The 18,996-nt window shown below is 38.0% G+C and overlaps 1 protein-coding gene across 1 annotated transcript; it reads left to right on the top strand.

Annotated features, from left to right (window-relative positions):
• Positions 1 to 2,600: 2,600 nt before the first annotated feature.
• On the top strand, positions 2,601 to 3,482 carry LOC115991410. Its single transcript, XM_031115105.1, has 3 exons — positions 2,601 to 2,840; positions 2,919 to 2,975; positions 3,078 to 3,482. Exons 1-3 carry the CDS (start codon positions 2,601 to 2,603, stop codon positions 3,480 to 3,482), a joined length of 702 nt encoding a protein of 233 aa, XP_030970965.1.
• Positions 3,483 to 18,996: the final 15,514 nt, after the last annotated feature.

Below are 18,996 nucleotides of genomic sequence, written 5' to 3' on the forward strand. Positions count from 1 at the left end.
TTATATTGTGGAGGTGGGTGTGGGTGTGGGTTTTAGCCCATTTCCATCTAGAAAGGCCTACGTTATTATTCACATAGCAGTTTGTCCGACTCTCCATATGTAAAGTGTTTTGAGTTCCAAAGTTCATATTATAATGTTTATAAGTGATATATAAATAACTGTGTCTATTTTTTTTTTTTTTTTAAGAAAGAAGTAAGGTAACGTGGAATAATATTTAAAAATAAGATAGAGATAGTATCCTAAGTTTTAGGCTGAATGGAAAAGACAAAAAATAAAAAAATAAATAAAACCTAAAACTTAGGAACTGGTTAAATTATGGACAAAGTTTAGCTACAAAATTGGGCTACAACCTAATCCAATAAAATAAATATTACTACATATTTTGAAAATCTAACTGTTGAATTGCATATTCTTTACACTCTTATATTTTATGCATAATTTTTAACTACAAAAATTAACAATTAAAAAAAATTTATTGATGGCATAGCTATTGATCTTTAACTTTCTTGAAATTTTGCAAGCATGGAGGATATAAGAAGAAGATGTAATTTAATGGTGGAATTCTCAAAATTCACTTCCAATAAAAAGATATTGAGTAAGGTTGTAACCTTAGGCGACAACTAATTTTGTAACTAAATTTTGTCCTTAAATTATTTTTTTTAACCAGTGTGTGTTTTTTAATTTAAAATTATTTAACTAAAAGATAGGGGTATTTTAAAGAGTTTAAAATTTGTATGATGATATTTTAGTACATAAAATATTTGAAACTCAAATAAAGAATCCTATTATTAATAGTATAATAGTAAATGGTATAGATATAAATATAGATAAACACACACTATGAGAGTGAGCAATATTTTGATAGCATGATGACTCTATTGAGAACTTCGAGAGTTCAATCCAAATATCTTAATTATCCCTTTCAATTCTTAAAAAAATTCACTTAATCATTATTGTGGGGGCCAGTTAGCTAGAAGGTACTATTAAAACTGTACGAATTAGGGTCTATGGCCTAATCCGAGGATATTTACTAATACGAGGATGGTCAAATAAGGTTATTATGGGAATGGTAGAAGAAGAAGAAGAAGAAATAAGGATTGTATACGATAACCCAAATATGTCCGAGGAGAAAAGTCATTTCAGAAATAGAGATCCGAAGTCAATAGGAATGTCCTATCATCATGAACATCCTTCGTGGTTGCATCATGGTTAGAAGTCAGACATTGGATAAGAGAAGAGTAGAAGGATGCAACAAATATCTACAAAAGCTGCTACCTCCATATTAAATGCATCCCAGCTAACTTTCTGGCCGCATTAATGTGGGGGTGATACCTGAACAGTGGTGAAGCAGCCTTACAGCTGCTAGTTGAAGGTTCTGGGAGGTATTGGATGGGACAAGAAGGAGTTCCTAGAACCTAACCTACACGTGTATGGTAGGGATGATACCAAAATTATGATGTATATCATGGAAAGGTGGCCTAAAAAAGAAGGAGATCGAAAAACTAAGAAATCTTTGTAATAATCCTTTAAACTCTTGTAACCTTGATCATCAACTTGATATTATAACATAACTCCTCGGACTGTGCCAAGGACATATTTTCTCACTTTACTTGTGTTTGATTCTCTTAGATAAACAACTGTTATTATCTTTCTTACCGAATAGAACTAGTTCTTTCACCCACGCTCTACAAATTCATTATTTGGGCTCGTTGGGCCAAAATCCAATCCTGTATTAGGTCCAATCCAAATTCAGCCCCTATAATTGGCGTCGTCTGTGGGGAGGACTTGATCTATTCTGAAGGTATTTCGAGTGTAATGTATAGAATAGAAGAAGTAGGTCCACACCAAGCAGCGATAGGTCCACACCAGATGGATGTGAACCTACACCAAGCAGAATCAAGGGGGTCTCAACATAGCAATCCATTTTTGAACCTCGAACAAAGAGGAGATCGTGAGGGAAGTGTGCAAGCAGCTCATACTAGTAAGAGCTAGTCTCGAGGGAAGAGCCGTGTTTCCCATGCAAAGAATGATAGAGACATGCAATGTGAAATCGATGAGTTGAAAAGGGAATTGCGCCACGCATGGTGAAGACGTTCATCGCCCAACTCCGAGCTGTCCTCCGAGGAGATAGATGGTGCTAGTTATAGACCAAGATCCAAAACTCCGCCCAACGAGTCTTTCTCCTACATCGAAGAGTACCACCACAAACGTAAATATAAGAGCCCGCCCGCAAAGGCCTAGGGAACGATGCCATGAACAAGGCATTGAGTTAAATTTCTAAATCACACTTCACACGAAACATAGAAGGCGCGAGTCTTCCTCGGTGATTCCATCAACCTACGTTCACCATTTATAATGGTCGAATAGATCTGGTGGAATATGTCAGTCACTTCAATCAGAGGATTGCCATTCATTCCAAGGATAAGGCTTTGGTGTGTAAGGTCTTTCCGTCTAGTTTGGGCTCCATGGCAATGAGGTGGTTCAATGGTTTGAGGGCGAATTCCATTGAATCCTTTAAGAAGCTCACCCGGGCCTTTGGCGCTCACTTTATCACCTGCAATAGGGTTCCTTGACCTTTGGGTTCCTTATTATCTATGTCCATGCGAGAGGGGGAACCTTTGAAGACCTACTCAGATAGATACTGGGAGATGTTTAATGAAATAAACGGAGACTATGACGATGTGGCCATTAGTACTTTTAAGGTTGGCCTCTCAGCCGAGCATGATTTGAGGAAATCTTTGATTGGTAAGCTTGTTACTAGTGTGCGTCAACTTATGGATCAGATTGACAAGTACAGAAAGGTAGAAGAAGACCAACTGCAAGGGAAAGGAAAAGTTAAGGTGATCCCTCAGAAGAGGAGGGATTTCAGGTCGGACCGGTACAATAATAACTGACCTCGGAAAGACTTTGTTGGGCAGCCAAGATCTGCCAACACCCAGGTGGTTAATGCTGTATTCCGAAAACCAGTACAACAGGTTCTGGAGAAGATTAAAAATGAGCCATTCTTCAAATGGCCGAATAAGATGGCAGGAGATCCTATGAGGCATAATCAAAGCCTTTATTGCTAATATCATCAGGACTATGGACACACTACAAAGGATTGTAGAAACTTATGGGACCATTTAGACCAACTAGTCCGGGAAGGGAAATTAAGGCAACTCTTGCATCATTCTAGTGGCCAGGGAAGCCAAACGGGTTCGAAGTTTCGGGGAGATGCTTCTTCGAGACTCCCTCTAGGAACGATAAATGTCATATTCGTTGCCCCAGGGAGGACCAGATCTTGCCCTTCTAGAGTAATGTCAGTATCTCTTTACCCAGCTGAGGAATCTAGTTTAATGCCAAAAAGAGTCAAGATGGGCATCCCACTGGTGTTAGGTTTTTCAAATGAGGACAAATTTGGAACTATACAGCCTCACGATTATGCTTTGGTGGTTACACTTAGAGTTGGTGGGTATGATATGAAAATGGTGATGATCGACTAGGGCAACAGAGCTGAGATTATGTATCCTGACCTATATAAGGGGCTCAATTTAAACCCTGAGAATTCAACAGCCTATAGTTCTCCTCTGGTGAGTTTTGAAGGTAAAATGGTCATTCCGAAGGGTCAGATCAAACTACCCGTGCAGATTGGCTCAGATGTGGTGGACGTGAACTTCACTGTAGTAGATGCTTTCTCTCCATATATGGCCATTATGGGCAAACCTTGGCTTCATACCTTAGGAGTTATCTCCTCCACTCTTCACCAGAAGGTGAAATATCCCTCTGGAGGCTAGGTTTTGGAAATATTAGGAAGTTAGTCTACGGCTAGGCAGTGCCTGGTAGCGGCCATCCAACATCGGCCCGAGGCTGAAATCTCGGCCACTGCTGATAATGGTTTATAGCAATCAGAAACTCCGACGTTGCCCTTCAATGGACCAACTGATGAAGTGAAATGTGAAGATCTAGAAAAAGTGATTGTTGGCGATGATCCGGAGAAGTTTTTTCAGGTTAGGGTTCAACTGCCTTTACAGGAGAGGGAGCAATTGGTTGAATTTCTTAGAAAAATATTGACGTGTTCGCGTGGAGCGCGTATGAAGCCCCAGGTATAGATCTAAGCTTTATTTGTTATCATTTGAATGTTAACCCTTCCATCACTTCGAAGAGACAACCACCTCGGCGGTCGTCCAAAGAGCATGCCGATGCTATCAGAAATGAGATAACAAAGCTCAAACAGGCAGGGGCTATCAAGGAAGTTTTCTATCCTCAGTGGCTAGCTAACACGATGGTGGTGAAAAAGAAAAATGGGAAATGGCTTAAGTGTGTGGACTTCACAAATCTCAATAAGGCTTGTCCAAAAGACCCTTTCCCTATGCCTCGGATAGATCAGTTGGTGGATGCGACGGTAGGCCATCCTCGGATGATTTTCTTGGATGCCTTTCAAGGATATCACCAGATACCACTAACACTGGACAATCAGGAAAAGACAACTTTTGTCACTCCTACTAGGAACTATCATTACAAAGTGATGTCCTTTGGTTTGAAAAATATAGGATCTACTTATCAGCAGATGATGACTAAAATGTTCAAACCACAATTGGGTAGGAGCATTGAAATCTATATTGATGATATGGTGGTAAAGAGCAAGGTGTTGTCTGAGCATGTGGGAGACCTTACGAATATTTTTAAAATTCTGAGGAAGCATAAGTTACGTTTGAATGCTTCCAAGTGTTCATTTGTGTAGGCTCGGGTAAGTTTTTGGGCTACATGGTGACTCACAGGGGAATTGAGGTGAATCCTGATCAGATTAAGGCCATTAACAGCTTGCAATCATCTCGAAATCCCAAGGAGGTCCAGAAATTGACTAGGATGACTGCTGCTTTGAATCAATTTATATCCAGGTCAGCAGATAGGTGCAGACCCTTTTTCCTTTTGCTGCATAAATGGAAAGGATTTAAATGGACCGAGGAGTGTGCTGTAGCATTTCAACGGCTTAAAGAGTACTTGTCTCGGCTACCCATCATGTCTAGTCCTGAGGTGGATGAGGTTCTGTTTGCCTACTTGGCGGTAGCCTTTCATATGGTAAGTTTTGTTCTGATATGAGTAGACAGTGGCATAGAACGGCCAATCTATTACACGAGCAAGTCACTTCATGAAGCCGAGGTACGTTATTTACCACTAGAGAAGGCTATCTTGGCAGTAGTGCATACTACACAAAAACTTCCCCATTATTTCCAGGCACACACTGTGGTTGTCTTAACTCAGTTTCTACTCAAGTCAATACTTCAGAGTGTGGATTATACCAGGAGGATTGCCAAATGGGGGACAATTCTAGGGGTTTTTGATATCCAATATATGCCTCGGACCTTTGTAAAAGACCAAGTCCTCGCTGACCTGGTAGCCGAGTTTGCTAAACTTCCTGAAGAAGTAAAGGTAAGGCAGCATGGCATGGATGAAAAATCGGTTGGCCTGATCTCCACACAAGACCCGTCATTCTAGAAAGTATATGTGGATGGAGTAGCAAATCAACGGGGATCGGGAGTGGAGCTGGTTCTGGTAACTCCTAAGAAGATCACCATTGAAAAATCATTGAGGTTGGGGTTCTCGGTTACAAATAATAAAGCAGAATATGAAGTTTTGTTGATGGGAATGGCGATGGTCCAGAAAATGGGTGGAAAGGCAGTAAAAATGTTTTCAAATTCAAGACTGGTCGTAGGCTAGGTAAAGGGGGAATTGGAAGCCCGGGATGCCAGAATGCAGGAATATTTGGGTCAAGTTAGGTGCATACAAACAGAATTTGAATCTTTTGACTTATCGCATGTTACCAGAAGTGGAAATACCCATGCAGATTCCCTGGCTGCCCTTGCCACTTCCTCGGCACAGGATTTGCCTCGAGTAATACTTGTCGAAGACCTATGTACCCCTACCCCAATCAAGAGAGACTTACTCCAAGTCCATCAAATCAAGGTAGGGCCGAGCTGGATGGATCCTATACTGCTATTCCTTGAAAAGGACATATTGCCTGAGGAGAAGTCAGAAGCTGAGAATTACTCCTGGAAGAACTACATGAAGGAATTTGTGGAAGTCACACAGGAGGAAGATTTTATCTCACCGAGCCATTACTCAAGGATACTAGTGACCGGGCATGCAAAAGGAAGTACAAGAGTATGTTAAAAAATGTGATCAATTTCAGAGATTCGCACCAAACATTCATCAACCTGGAGGAGTTCTTAATCCTCTTTCTAGCCCTTGGCCTTTTGCTCAGTGGGGCTTGGATATTGTGGGTCCTTTCCCTAAGGCAGTAGGAAATAAAAAGTATCTATTGGTCGGCACAGACTATTTCACCAAATGGGTCGAAACTGAACCTTTGGCTAATATCAGAGATGTAGATGTTAAGAGGTTTATTTGGAAGAATATCATTACTCGATTCGGGGTTCCCCATACTCTCATCTCGGACAATGGCCTTCAATTTGATAGCAAAGCTTTAAAGAAGTATTGTTGTGATCTGGGGATAAAGAATAGATATTCCATTCCAGCCAATCCACAAGGAAATGGGCAAGCTGAAGCTGTCAATAAGGTTATAATGAATGGACCTAAAAAGAGGTTGGACGATGCAAAGGAAAGATGGGTGGAGGAATTACCACATGTCCTTTAGACGTATCGAACAACACCTCGCCAGTCAATAGGAGAAACCCCTTTCTCAATGACGTATGGGGTCGAGGCTGTGATTCCTCTAGAAGCTGGTTTCCCAACGCTGAGAACAAATGCATTCACTTCAGACGGCAATGATGAGCTGTTAGAAAAGAGTCTAGATTTGATTGAAGAGCGAAGAGAGAATGCAATAGTTCAACTGACCTACTACTAGCACAAGCTCAAGCAAGGTTATGATACCAATGTAAAACCAAGGCTGTTAGCCCTAGGAGATTTGGTATTAAGAAAAGTTTTGGGTAATACCAGGAATCTAGCCTGGGGAAAGTTAGGGCCTAATTGGGAAGGACCGTATCACATCACTTCGGTAGCAGGAATAGGTACGTACTATTTGGAGGATCTAGATGAAAAAACTGTACTCTATCCTTAGAATGTAAACAACCTAAAAAGTTATTACTATTAATAAAAATAGTCTTGTTTAGTTCCTTTTTAATTCATTCCAATCATGTATCATGTGTTTCCCTATCTATTGAAGTATTAAATAGAAACTAAGTCATGTCAGGTTCCTTGGGCCACAAACTTAGTGGAAATTAATACCATTTGACATCTATTAAAGTATTAAACAGAAATTAAGTCATGTCAGGTTCCTCGGACCACAGACTTAGTAGAAATTAATACCTTTTGACATCTATTGAAGTATTAAACAGAAACTAAGTTATGTCAGGTTCCTCGGACCATAGACTTAGTAGAAATTAATACCCATTGACATCTATTACAGTATCAAACAAAAACTAAGTCATGTTGGGTTCCTCGGACCACAGACTTAGTGGAAATTAATATCCTTTGACATCTATTGAAGTATTAAATAGAAACTAAGTCATGTCAGGTTCCTCGAACCACAGACTTAGTGGAAATTAATACCCTTTAACATCTATTGAAGTATTAAACAAAAACTAAATCATGTTAGGTTCCTTGGACCACAGGCTTAGTGAAAATTAATACCCTTTGATATCTACTGAAGTATTAAACAGAAACTAAGTCATGATAGGTTCTTCGGACCACAGACATAGTGAAAATTAATACCCTTTGACATTTATTGAATTATTAAATAGAAACTAAGTCATGTCAAGATCCTCGGACCACAGACTTAGTGGAAATTAATACCCTTTGACATCTATTGAAGTATTAAACAGAAACTAAGTCATGTCAAGATCCTCGGACCACAGACTTAGTGGAAATTAATACCCTTTGACATCTATTGAAGTATTAAACAGAAACTAAGTCATGTCAGGTTTCTCGGACCACAGACTTAGTGGAAATTAATACCCTTTAACATTTATTGAAGTATTAAACAGAAACTAAGTCATGTCAGATTCCTCGGACCACAGACTTAGTGGAACTTAATACCCCTTAATTTCCATTGAAGTATTAAATAAAAACTAAGTCATGATAGGTTCCTCGGACCACAGGCTTAGTGTAAATTAATACCCTTTGATATCTATTAAAGTATTAAACAGAAACTAAGTTATGTTAGGTTCCTCAGACTATAAACTCAGTGGAAATTAATACATTATGGCATCTATCAAAGTGTTAATCAAACATTAACTCAAGCATTTAAAAAAAGCAAACTCTTGATTTCCTCTCTTAGATCACAAGGCTTGTTATCACCCAGCAAAGATGTAAACTGAAGTAAGCCCATGATCATCACTTAAAGCATTTTAAGGTGCCCTGGACTTCGCTGTTGTTTGGTCAAACGTTTGAATATTTTCTTAAAGTTAGAAAACTTGTTAGAATTGATAGATTCAAAGTATGTCTTAATAGTACTACAAATTTAATAGTTTTGATCCACTCTGATTACCAATTAAAAATATATATAAACTTTGTTTTCCCTTGTGTGAGCAACTTTGCACTTTTATGGCATATGGTTATATTCAAACAAAGAACAGTCAAAATGAAAATTAAATAATGAAGAAAATAACCCATACAAATTTGAGAAAGTAAAATGCATATTTCATTAAGACATGTCTTAGAAAAAAGAAATTTCATTATAGAAATTGTAACTACATTACAAAATGATGATTCATGGTTTCAATTTTATCTAAAGCTTATCCTTGGAGGTCTTGCTAGCTTGTTTAGCTGCTTCAGTAGGAATCTCCTTTTCTTTCTCTTTGGGGGCTTTCTCGACAGGCATGGTAACTGAAGCTCGGAACTGTTCAAAACCTTGGGAAGCTGCCCCATCTCTTAGAACCTCTGTAGCCTTATTCAAGGAGATTTCCTTGGGAGCTTCAATTCTTTTGCTTGCTCTTGCTGATTGGGAGGAAGAGGATCCTGAGGCTGTGTTTCTTCAATTAGGCTAGCAACTGTAGAGGCTGCTTCACCTTGAATGGAAGGAAGGTCCGAGGCTCGTATGGCTGATGGGTAGTAGATGTTTTCTAGTCTTCTTAGCTCAGAAGAAGCCTCAACCCCAGCTCGATTGAGGGCTTCATCCCAAGTCTGAACACAGTAGGTTCGACACACAGCAGGGACCTCTGCCTTAAGGGTTTCCTCGGTCTCGGCTACGCCAACGTCGTAACCATGTTGCTCAGCCTCATCTCAAGCCTTCTTGGCCTCCATTTTTGCCTTTTCAACCTCATCTTTCAACCTCTCGGCTTGATCTTTAAGCTTTTGGGCTTCTTCTAATTTCTTCTTGAGGGCAGCTATTTGCTCTTTTGAAGAAGCCAACTGTTCCTTGGCATCACAGAGGAGCTGCCTTTGATCCTCAACCTGCCTTTGAGCATTGTTATTGATTCCGTTCTGTTCCAGTCGGAACGGCCGAAATTTTTCGTACCGGTATGCAAACTGGTACCGGAATACCCCATATTCCACCTCAGGTCAAATTTCGGGCCGTTTCGGTCCATTCCGGTCATTCCGGCCAATTTCGGCCGAGATGTAAATTTCGACCGGTACCGGATTTGGCCTGTTATTAACTTTTTTTTTTTTAAAAAAAAAAAAGTTATATTTGGGAGTTCTTTTGATGATGAATTTGATCCTTCTCTCATGGATGATGATGAGGAGGAGGAGTAAATCTTGTATTATTTGATATTTAGTTATTGTCTTGTAATCTTCTTATTGTGTGATGTTAAATTGATGTTATATTTCAAGTTATCGATATTTAAGACTCAAGAGTTAAGACTAAATGATTTGTATTATTTGATATTTAGTTATTTATTTATTAGAATTGACAATTTTATATTCTACAAGAATATATATAAATTATCTTTTAAGAACTCCGAAACACCCTGAAACAGTCCGAAATCGGCCAATACCGAAATATTCCATTCCACTAGACAAACTGAAACAAGGTTCGAAACGGTATTAATAACAATGCCTCTAAGTGCTCTCCAAAGCCGATTCAGCACTCTTTTTGGCCCTTTCCTCCTAAGTCGGTTTATTCCTAAAGTCTTTATTGGATTGATCGGCGATGTTGAATGACTCCACAGCTGCTACGCACCTAGCCCTCTTGTCGTCCAACAGCTAATAATAGGAAATGGTTATCTCCTCAACCCTGAAAGTAACTTGGACAGCCTGAAAGAAAAGGGTTAGTAACCTTACAAAAAAAGAAAAAGAAAAAAAGGATAGCATCATACCATGTCCAGATATCTTTTGAGGTTAAGGAAAACCTCATTCTTCCTGATAGACCGCAGCTCGGCCATATCAGTGGGGAGTAGTAAAGCCTCCTCCAAAGCTGAGGCCACATGGCATCTAGCACCTCCATTAAAATCCCTGATGGATGCATTATGCCTCAAGGGTTCACCATTAAACATTGGGGCTAGAAGCCAAGCTTGAGGCTCAGGTGGCTGATTATCTCCCCTCTCCACACCTTTCTGCCAAGTTTGGCCAGTCTTTTGTTGCTTTGCAGCTCGTTGGGTCTCGTCTTCATGCACAGGGAGAGATCTCCCTTCCTCCACTACCTCCTTGCCTTTCTACTCTCTCTTTCTTTTCGGGTCAGTAGGTTCAGGTCTAGATGGCATAGACGGCTGAGGAGGAGGAAGAGGAGATTTGGGAGGAGGAGGGGAAAGTTTGGGCTAAGTGGATTTCCCCGGTGCATCTTTTCCAGGCTGGGACTCTATTAAGTCCATCAAACTTCTTTTGAATTTCCTTTGGATACCCATTTCGTTTGAAGTGATGACGTCTACTTGTTGCTGGTGGTCAAGGTCAGCCGATGTACTTTCGGGAGATAGAGGTTGGTTGAACACCTCAAATTCGTTCGAGGAGTCCGACAAAGCTACAATCCCCTTTGAGTTTTCTTTTTCTTACTCCTCTTCCTTAAGAACAGGTTGTGATGAGTATGCTCCTACTGAAGGGATGCCCATAAAGAGTGGTTGAGTAAATGGTGTACCCTCAGGAATTGAAATACCCTCAGGAACGACGAACCCTTCATAGGCTACACTAATATGGGGGAGGCGAGGATTGTTGGCTTTTATCACACACTTGGGGGCTTGAAATGCAAAGGAAGTGGGTGTGTACCTAAGGATTATGTGCACTGCTCGTAATTGACCGTCGGCTTCGTTTAAGAACACCTCAGACCGTAGAATTCTATCTAGGTTCTCTCTATTGACTAAGTTGAGCTGAGGTTTGGTAGAACGTCTGTCTGCAAAATCATTAAAATGGAAGGAAATTTTGTTAGAAGTAGAGATAGTGTGAAACAAAAGAGAAATATAAGCCAAGGTGCATAAATTTATGACTATACCCCCACCTGGTGTTCTCTCCTTAGTTGGACAGGGTAGGCCATCATGCCATTCCCCAGAAAAGATTAAAAAATCCTCCTTTAGCCCATTGTTTGATGTAGGGAGGCATTGGATTAACCTTACTTCGGGATATCTTGACTTAAGGTAATATCCCTGTCTCGTCAAATGGTGTAGGTTGTATACCCAGTCCACATCATGGTGGATTAAATTCAAGTTCATTTTCTCGTTTAGGGCTTCTATACTCCCTAATACCTTGAACATATTTGGGGCGCATTGTGTGGGAGATAGTCTAAAGAACCTAAGATAGTTCCTTGTGATATTACCCATGGGAATGGTCATCCCTCCCTCTATGAAGGCGATCATTGGGATGACCACCTCTCCTTCTTTCCTTGCATCTGCCCATTCCCCTTGGGCAGCGTATTTCATGCCCACTGTTGGTGGGATCCTGTACTTAGCCCTAAACCTTTCTCTATCCTCCTCGGATTCAATTAAATGCTTGAACTTACCCATTTTCTAAGAAGTTTTGAAGAGAAATTAACAAGGTTGAAACAAAAACTAAGAGTGTTCGAGGAAACTTACAGGTTTGAAAAGAAGGTCCTCGGATAAATTTTTAATATTTGTAGACGCACAGGGAAGTGAGAGAGAGTGACAGGTTCAGTGTATGAGCTCTAGGACTGTGTGATTGTTGAAAGTAGGAAAGATAATTGATTTGAATAGCTATTTATAGTGGCACAGAAGTTACAAGCGGGAAAATTCCTGCTTATAAACCCAGGAAATCCTCCACTATTGGATTTGCATCCTGCAGTTGAATGTGGGGGACAAGAGTGCTGCCAAAATTTAATGATGGCGTGTTCTGGATATTGAAGCGTTAGGAGCATGCTTTAAGCAGGTAAAAAGGCATTTGGGAGTTCGAGTAAACAGGGTATAACCATAAACGGGATGGGTTGAGGATATCAAAATCCTTCTTTCCTCCAGAGGAGTTGAAAAGCAAGATTTTGAGGGGTTATTGTAGGGGTCAATTAGCCAGAAGGTACTATTAAAACTGTACGAATTGGGCCTATGACCCAATTCGAGGATATTTACTAATCCGAGGATGGTCAAATAAGGTTATTATGGGAATGGTAGAAGAAGAAGAAATAAAAATTGTATACAATAATCCAAAATATGTCCGAGAAGAAAAGTCATCTCAGAAATAGAGATTTAAGGTCAATAGGAATGTCCTATCATCATAAACATCCTTCAAGGTTGCATCATGATTAGAAGTCAAACATTGGATAAGGGAAGAGTAGAGAGATGCAACAAATATCTACAAAAACTGCTACCTCCACATTAAATGCATCCTAGCTAACTCTCTGGTCGCATTAATGTGAAGGTGATACCTGAACAGTGGTGAAGCAGCCTTACAGCTGCTAGTTGAAGGTTCTGGGAGGTGTTGGATGGGACAAGAAGGAGTTCCTAGAATGTAACTTACACGTGTATGGTAGGGATGATACCAAAATTATGATATATAGCATGGAAAGGTGGCCTAAAAAAGGAGATTGAAAAACCAAGAAATCTTTGTAATAATCTTTTGAACTCCTATAACCTTGATCATCAACTTGACATTATAACATAACTCCTCAGATTGTGCTGATGACATATTTTCTCACTTTACTTGTGTTTGATTCTCTTAGATAAACAACTGTTATTATCTTTCTTACTTAATAGAACTAGTTCTTTTACCCACGCTTTACAAATTTATTGTTTGGGTTCGTTGGGCCAAAACCCAATCCTATATTGGGTCCAATCCAAATTCAATCTCTACAATTATTGTTTTGATAATTTTATTTAAAAGTTCTTTCTATAGTATCTTATCTTTTAAAATATTTGTCATCTAGTGAAGGAGACAACAACGAATAACACAATCATATCATATCATATCATATACATATGAGATTGATCACAATACTGACCTAGGTGACCAACGGAGTCTGCCACAAAGCAACACAAATCTATATATTTGAGGGAAACCAATGAGGAGAGTCAAGTTAGATTACAGAGTAACCCATCATCCTATTCCTTAGATGAACAATAATGGTTCCAAAGAAACTCTGCACATAAAATTGCATAATTTAAGTGGGTAAGAGCATTCACATCAGCTCTTGTATAATTGTGTATAAATGTGTAAAATACACATTTGGACCATTTTTACACATTTTGAAGCAAAAAATGCACTGCATCAATCTGTGTAAAATCATCTAAACTCATGTATAATTTTGGACGAGCTACAGTACCCGTGTAAATTTACACGGGCACTGTAGCTCGTTTATAACTTAAAATAATATTATATGTACAGTATTATATGTACAGAAACTCATTTTCGCTCTTTTTTTCTCTCTCATCTCACTGAGCACACCAACGCCTCTCTCACTCTCAGCTTCCCTCTCCCTCTTGAGTTCTTCCTCTCATATTCTTTTGCTCATTCTCATCACTGAATTCTTTTGCTCATTCTCATCACCATGGGAAATAAAATGTGATCGGTTGAGGAGTTTTTCAGTTCCGGTGAGGAGGGTGGATCATTGGGTTGACGGAATCTTCTCTATTGACAAACGTTGGGGCTGATTTCTCTAAAAAAGGTATGGGTTTTTCTCATTGAGATTTTAGAGTTTTTTGGTTTCAATCAAGATTCTTGGGAGTTTCTCTAAACGAATTTTTTTGGGGGTTTCTTGTTTCAAATTTTTTTTGGTTTGGGGTTTTTTTTTTATGGATTCTTCGGAGCACACCCGAAGTTATTTTTGAGAGCTGGTGTGCTGTTTTAGTACCTCCATGGGATAGTTCTACATAAATGAGTTTTAATTTATGAACTTTGTTCTTGATAGGTCAAAAAAGTTTCAATCTATGTTTTAATTTATGAACTTTGCTCTGTTTGATGTTCATAGTTACAGAGTTCTAGCTGATTTATTGTATGGATATTTGGTTGTTAGCTTTATTGTGATTACCTTGTATTTGGTTAGTTAGCTGCTAAGATTTTGTGCCTGGTCAGTGTGTATGTATAATTGGACTTGGCTGTGTAGTTTAGCTGGTTTTGTCAAGTTGTTGTTTGGGGTAGCTTGCCCTGTATTGTAGCCTTTGGCTGGTTTGAGAATAGAAAGAGATGAGGGCTTCTTTGTCCAAGTTCTTTAGTAGTTTTTCTTTTACTACATTTTCAGATTATGTATATATCACATGCTTAGAGTCATAGATAAAGATAATTCCAAGACATGCCAGTTCTCGTTGGTTTAGGTGGTAGTGGAACTTTAATTGAGATATGCAACAAAAAGTCTCTGGTTGTTCTTCTTGAATGAACACTCTGATGACTTGAGAGACTTTCAAAAAAAGACAAGTGAATACTAAACAATGATTGTTAACTGATTTATTAATTTTGGGACCCCCTTTGGGGGGTGGTTATGGTGATAGATTGAATGAAATTCTCAACCCCTAAAGTTTGAAATAATCAAATCTTTAAGTTAGGTAACTGAATTTGAAAGCTCTTTCAAAAGGGTCAACCTCAACCTCAACTGCAAAAGTCTTAGTAACAACTACTTCCATGCTGGTAAACATCTGTCTCTCTCAAAATTCCTAGAACTGCAGATCATAAGGAATTTAGTACATAAGGTAGTCTAGAGATGTCTGCTGTGTTAAGCTATATGATATTAATTTCAATTTACAAATATTGGAGACACATTATTTATTCCCTTGGTGATTTTTTCTGTTTATTACTGTTCTCCATTTATAAGGATCAATGTTCTCTATGGATAACTGGTTCAAAACCTAGGCTTAAGGCACGGAAAAATGAAATTCAGACAAATGAAATTCCTAGATGGCATAAGCAAAATGGCTTAGCAAGGCTAAACTAAAGCACAGAGAAAGACAGCAACTTAGACAGACAGAGCTGCCCCTTTCTCTTTCTCTTCATTTCTCAAACTTTGTCTACTCTTCTTCTTCTTCTGTATTTCTATCACTCCACTTCACAAAAGCTCCCACCAACAATTAGTCAACTTTTCAACCTCCCAAAAGGTAACGATCTCTCTTACTCTCTCAAACTTTTGTTTCAAGTTTGAAGCTTTTTTTTTTGATCCGATGATTATGTTCAATTTCAAGCCCAAGTAACACATGCACATGCATCTACTTCTTACTCTTATGAGTTTTATTTTGCTAAAAAACTGTGATTTGTTTTCAACAATGTGTACATAACCTTAATGTTGGTGTTGGTACTGTTTGTTCACAGAAGTTGCAGTTTTTAGGCTCAGACTTCTATGCTAATATGAAATAGAGAGTTGGGTGTTCTTTAGATTTTGGAGAAGTGGGGGGTATTTACTATTTTTGTGAGGGTATATAGTGTTGTTTGGTTAAAAGGGGTTGTAATGGAAGGAGGGTAAATATGTTGGTATTGAATAAGCTTTAGTGGGAAGTAGGAAGTGGGAACACTATACAAATAATTATAGTGTTGTATCTAGAATGTCATCTTGTTATGAGTTTTGTGACCTCCATTTTATTTTTAATGAGTAGAATATGATAATATGGCATCTCATCTTAGATACAGCCTAATAAACTACTCATTTTCCCCAACCAAAAAGAAAGCCATATAAATGCTGTGGAACAGGACAAAGAAGACTAACGCTTAATAGAATCAGTATTAGCACTAAGTAGCTGCAGCTAGAAGCACCCACCAACAAGGAGATGGCGATTAGGAGCTCCCTACAGTGTCCAATCTTCAATTGATTTAACCAAAAATAGATCACTGGAAGTATTTTTTTATTTTTTTATTTTATACTAAATAGTTGTTTCTCTAATTGGTTGCTTGTATGGAAAATAAAAGGAATTTAAGTTTGGAAGAGAAGAAAGTTTGGAATAAAAAGAAAAATATTCATAAAGAAAAGATGTAATATGTACATTTCAATATAGGAAGGAATTTAGCATTTTTATCTGTGAATTTAGCATTTGATATAAACATTTTAGTACCATGCATTCTTTATTGTATTCTTTTAAATTTCATTCTTTTACACATGGATTTTGCTAAAATTTATTTGCAATATGGCGGCTGCCCAAGTACTTATTAAAAAAAAAAAAAAAATGATGCCTAGCAAGTTAGAATTCCATGTGGGTTTTATCTTGTGTTTGAGGTTTGAGGTTTGAGGTTGAATACTTATTGTTTCTATGGTTGAATTCCATGCTCTCAATTCTGTTGCTTTGAGGTTTGATTTTCTTGTGTTTGTACATGAATTGGTCAATGAATTAGACCATAAGGGTGCTTGGTTATGAATTAGACCATAAGGGTGCTTCATCTATGCTTGGTTGTGGTTGAATTCCATGCTCTCAATGCCTTTTCTTTTTTGTTTTCAATTTTGTTGCTTATTAGTGCTGCTTCTAAATTACTTTGGTGTTTGTTAGGTGATGGACTCACAAAATCAAAATCCCTTCTTCCTTGACATTTTACAAGACAATGAACAAGGTTTTGAGTCTTTTGACAGCAGTAATTTGATGTCCACTCCGCATTCAGACGTCAATGTCCATCAATCTCCACCCCAAGTTGAAATGGGACAATCTATACCCCCTATTGCAAAAAAATCAACTACTAAGAGAGGTTGTCAACGGGGAATCAACTTCACCATAGATGAAGACATTAAGCTAGTGTCGGCGTGGCTTAATGTTAGCTTAGATGCCGTGACATCGACGGACCAAAAACACACAACATTTTGGGAGAGAATTTGGTCTACCTTCCACAATGACAAGAAATTTAACCGCACTAAGGATTCTTTAAATAGTCGGTGGTCAACAATTCAAAAGGAGACCAACAAGTTTTGTGGATGCTTGGCCCAAATTGAGAACCGGAATGAAAGCGGTAAAACTGAGCATGACAAGGTATTTAAACTCAACATTTAATATGTATTGTACATCAAAACACTTTTAGTTTTATGATTCTTATGTTTTTTAATTTTATACTTTTGTAGATTGAAGATGCAAAAACTATGTATCAAGTTAATTGCAAAAATGCATTTCAATTGGAGCATTGTTGGAGAATTTTGAGAAACGAAGCTAAGTGGTTGGTTCTAAGAGATAGTTTGAAGGCCCACACAAGACAACCAGCCACACGACCAGCCACACAACCAGCCACACAATCCTTTGCAAGCTCAATAAATGTAGATGAAGATAATGAAGAGATGAACTCCGGCGAAACCTTGGAGAGACCTATAGGCAAGAAGGCCGAAAAGGAGAAATTAAAGAAAAGAAAGAATTGTGATGACGTGATCCCAATACTTTCCTCCCAATTGGACGAAATCAAGGAAGAAAAGAGAAAAATGCATGAGGAGAAAAAGGAAAGTATGCGCATTGCATTAGAAGAACGAAGAGAGGCAATGCGCATTGCATCCGAAGAACGAAGAGAGTTGATTCGTATCAAGGAAGAGAAGAATGAAGTAGAAAAGAGGAAAATGGAAGATGAACTTATGATGAAAGATACAAGAACTATGGATCCTGAGCAAAAAGAATACATTCGTCTACGTCGTTTGGAAATCTTGGAGAGGTTAAGGTCTAAATATGCATCACAATGGAATATTATTATTGACAACCAATTTTTTGTATATTGCAAAGATACTAGCACATAATTTTTTGTAGTCTTTACTTGTGCAAGGAAATAGATGCAATGTTGTAAATTTTGTATTGTGCTGGTTGTACTTGCTGATTTTATTGGTTGTAAATGTTATTTGAATGTAAATATGCTATTTTATTGGTTGCTAATTTTATTAGTTGTATATGCTATTTTTCTGCACTTTCTCAGCAGGTAGCTGTACTTGCATTGTGTCATTTTTCTGCATAAAAATCATTTGTTCTGCAGTGTGATTTTTCTGCATAATGTGATTTTTCTGCATAATTATTTTTCTGCATAGTGTTATTTTTCTGCATAGTATCATTTTTCTGCATACTGTTATTTTTCTGCAGTGTTATTTTTCTGCTTACTGTGATTTTTCTGCATAATGTGATTTTTCTGCATAATTATTTTTCTGCATAGTGTTATTTTTCTGCATAGTGTCATTTTCTGCATAGTGTTATTGTTCTGCAGTGTTATTTTTCTGCATACTATCATTTTTCTGCATAATGTGATTTTTCTGCACAATGTGATTTTTCCGCATAGTATCATTTTTCTGCATAGTATCATTTTTCTGCACAATGTGATTTTTCTGCATAATTATTTTTCTGCATAGTATTATTTTTCTGCATACTGTTATTTTTCTGCAGTGTTATTTTTCTGCATAGTGTCATTTTCTGCATAGTGTTATTGTTCTGCAGTGTTATTTTTCTGCATACTATCATTTTTCTGCATAATGTGATTTTTCTGCATAGTATCATTTTTCTGCACAATGTGATTTTTCTGCATAATTATTTTTCTGCATAGTGTTATTTTTCTGCATAGTGTCATTTTCTGCATAGTGTTATTGTTCTGCAGTGTTATTTTTCTGCATACTATCATATTTCTGCATAATGTGATTTTTCTGCATAGTATCATTTTTCTGTATACTGTTATTTTTCTGCATAATTATTTTTCTGCATAGTGTTATTTTTCTGCAGTGTTGCTGTGATTTTTCTGCATAATGTGATTTTTCTGCATAATGTGATTTTTCTGCATACT

This window comes from Quercus lobata, chromosome 5, assembly GCF_001633185.2.
Source record: "Quercus lobata isolate SW786 chromosome 5, ValleyOak3.0 Primary Assembly, whole genome shotgun sequence".
Lineage (NCBI taxonomy): Eukaryota > Viridiplantae > Streptophyta > Magnoliopsida > Fagales > Fagaceae > Quercus > Quercus lobata.

Excerpts from the sequence above, each read along its gene's own strand:
- LOC115991410 (XM_031115105.1), top strand. The coding sequence starts at position 2,601 with ATGCGAGAGGGGGAACCTTTGAAGACCTACTCAGATAGATACTGGGAG. Across the intron at positions 2,841-2,918 it reads AAGGGAAAGGAAAAGTTAAG|CCAAGATCTGCCAACACCCA; the intron begins GTGATCCCTCAG and ends TTTGTTGGGCAG. Across the intron at positions 2,976-3,077 it reads TCCGAAAACCAGTACAACAG|GACTATGGACACACTACAAA; the intron begins GTTCTGGAGAAG and ends TAATATCATCAG.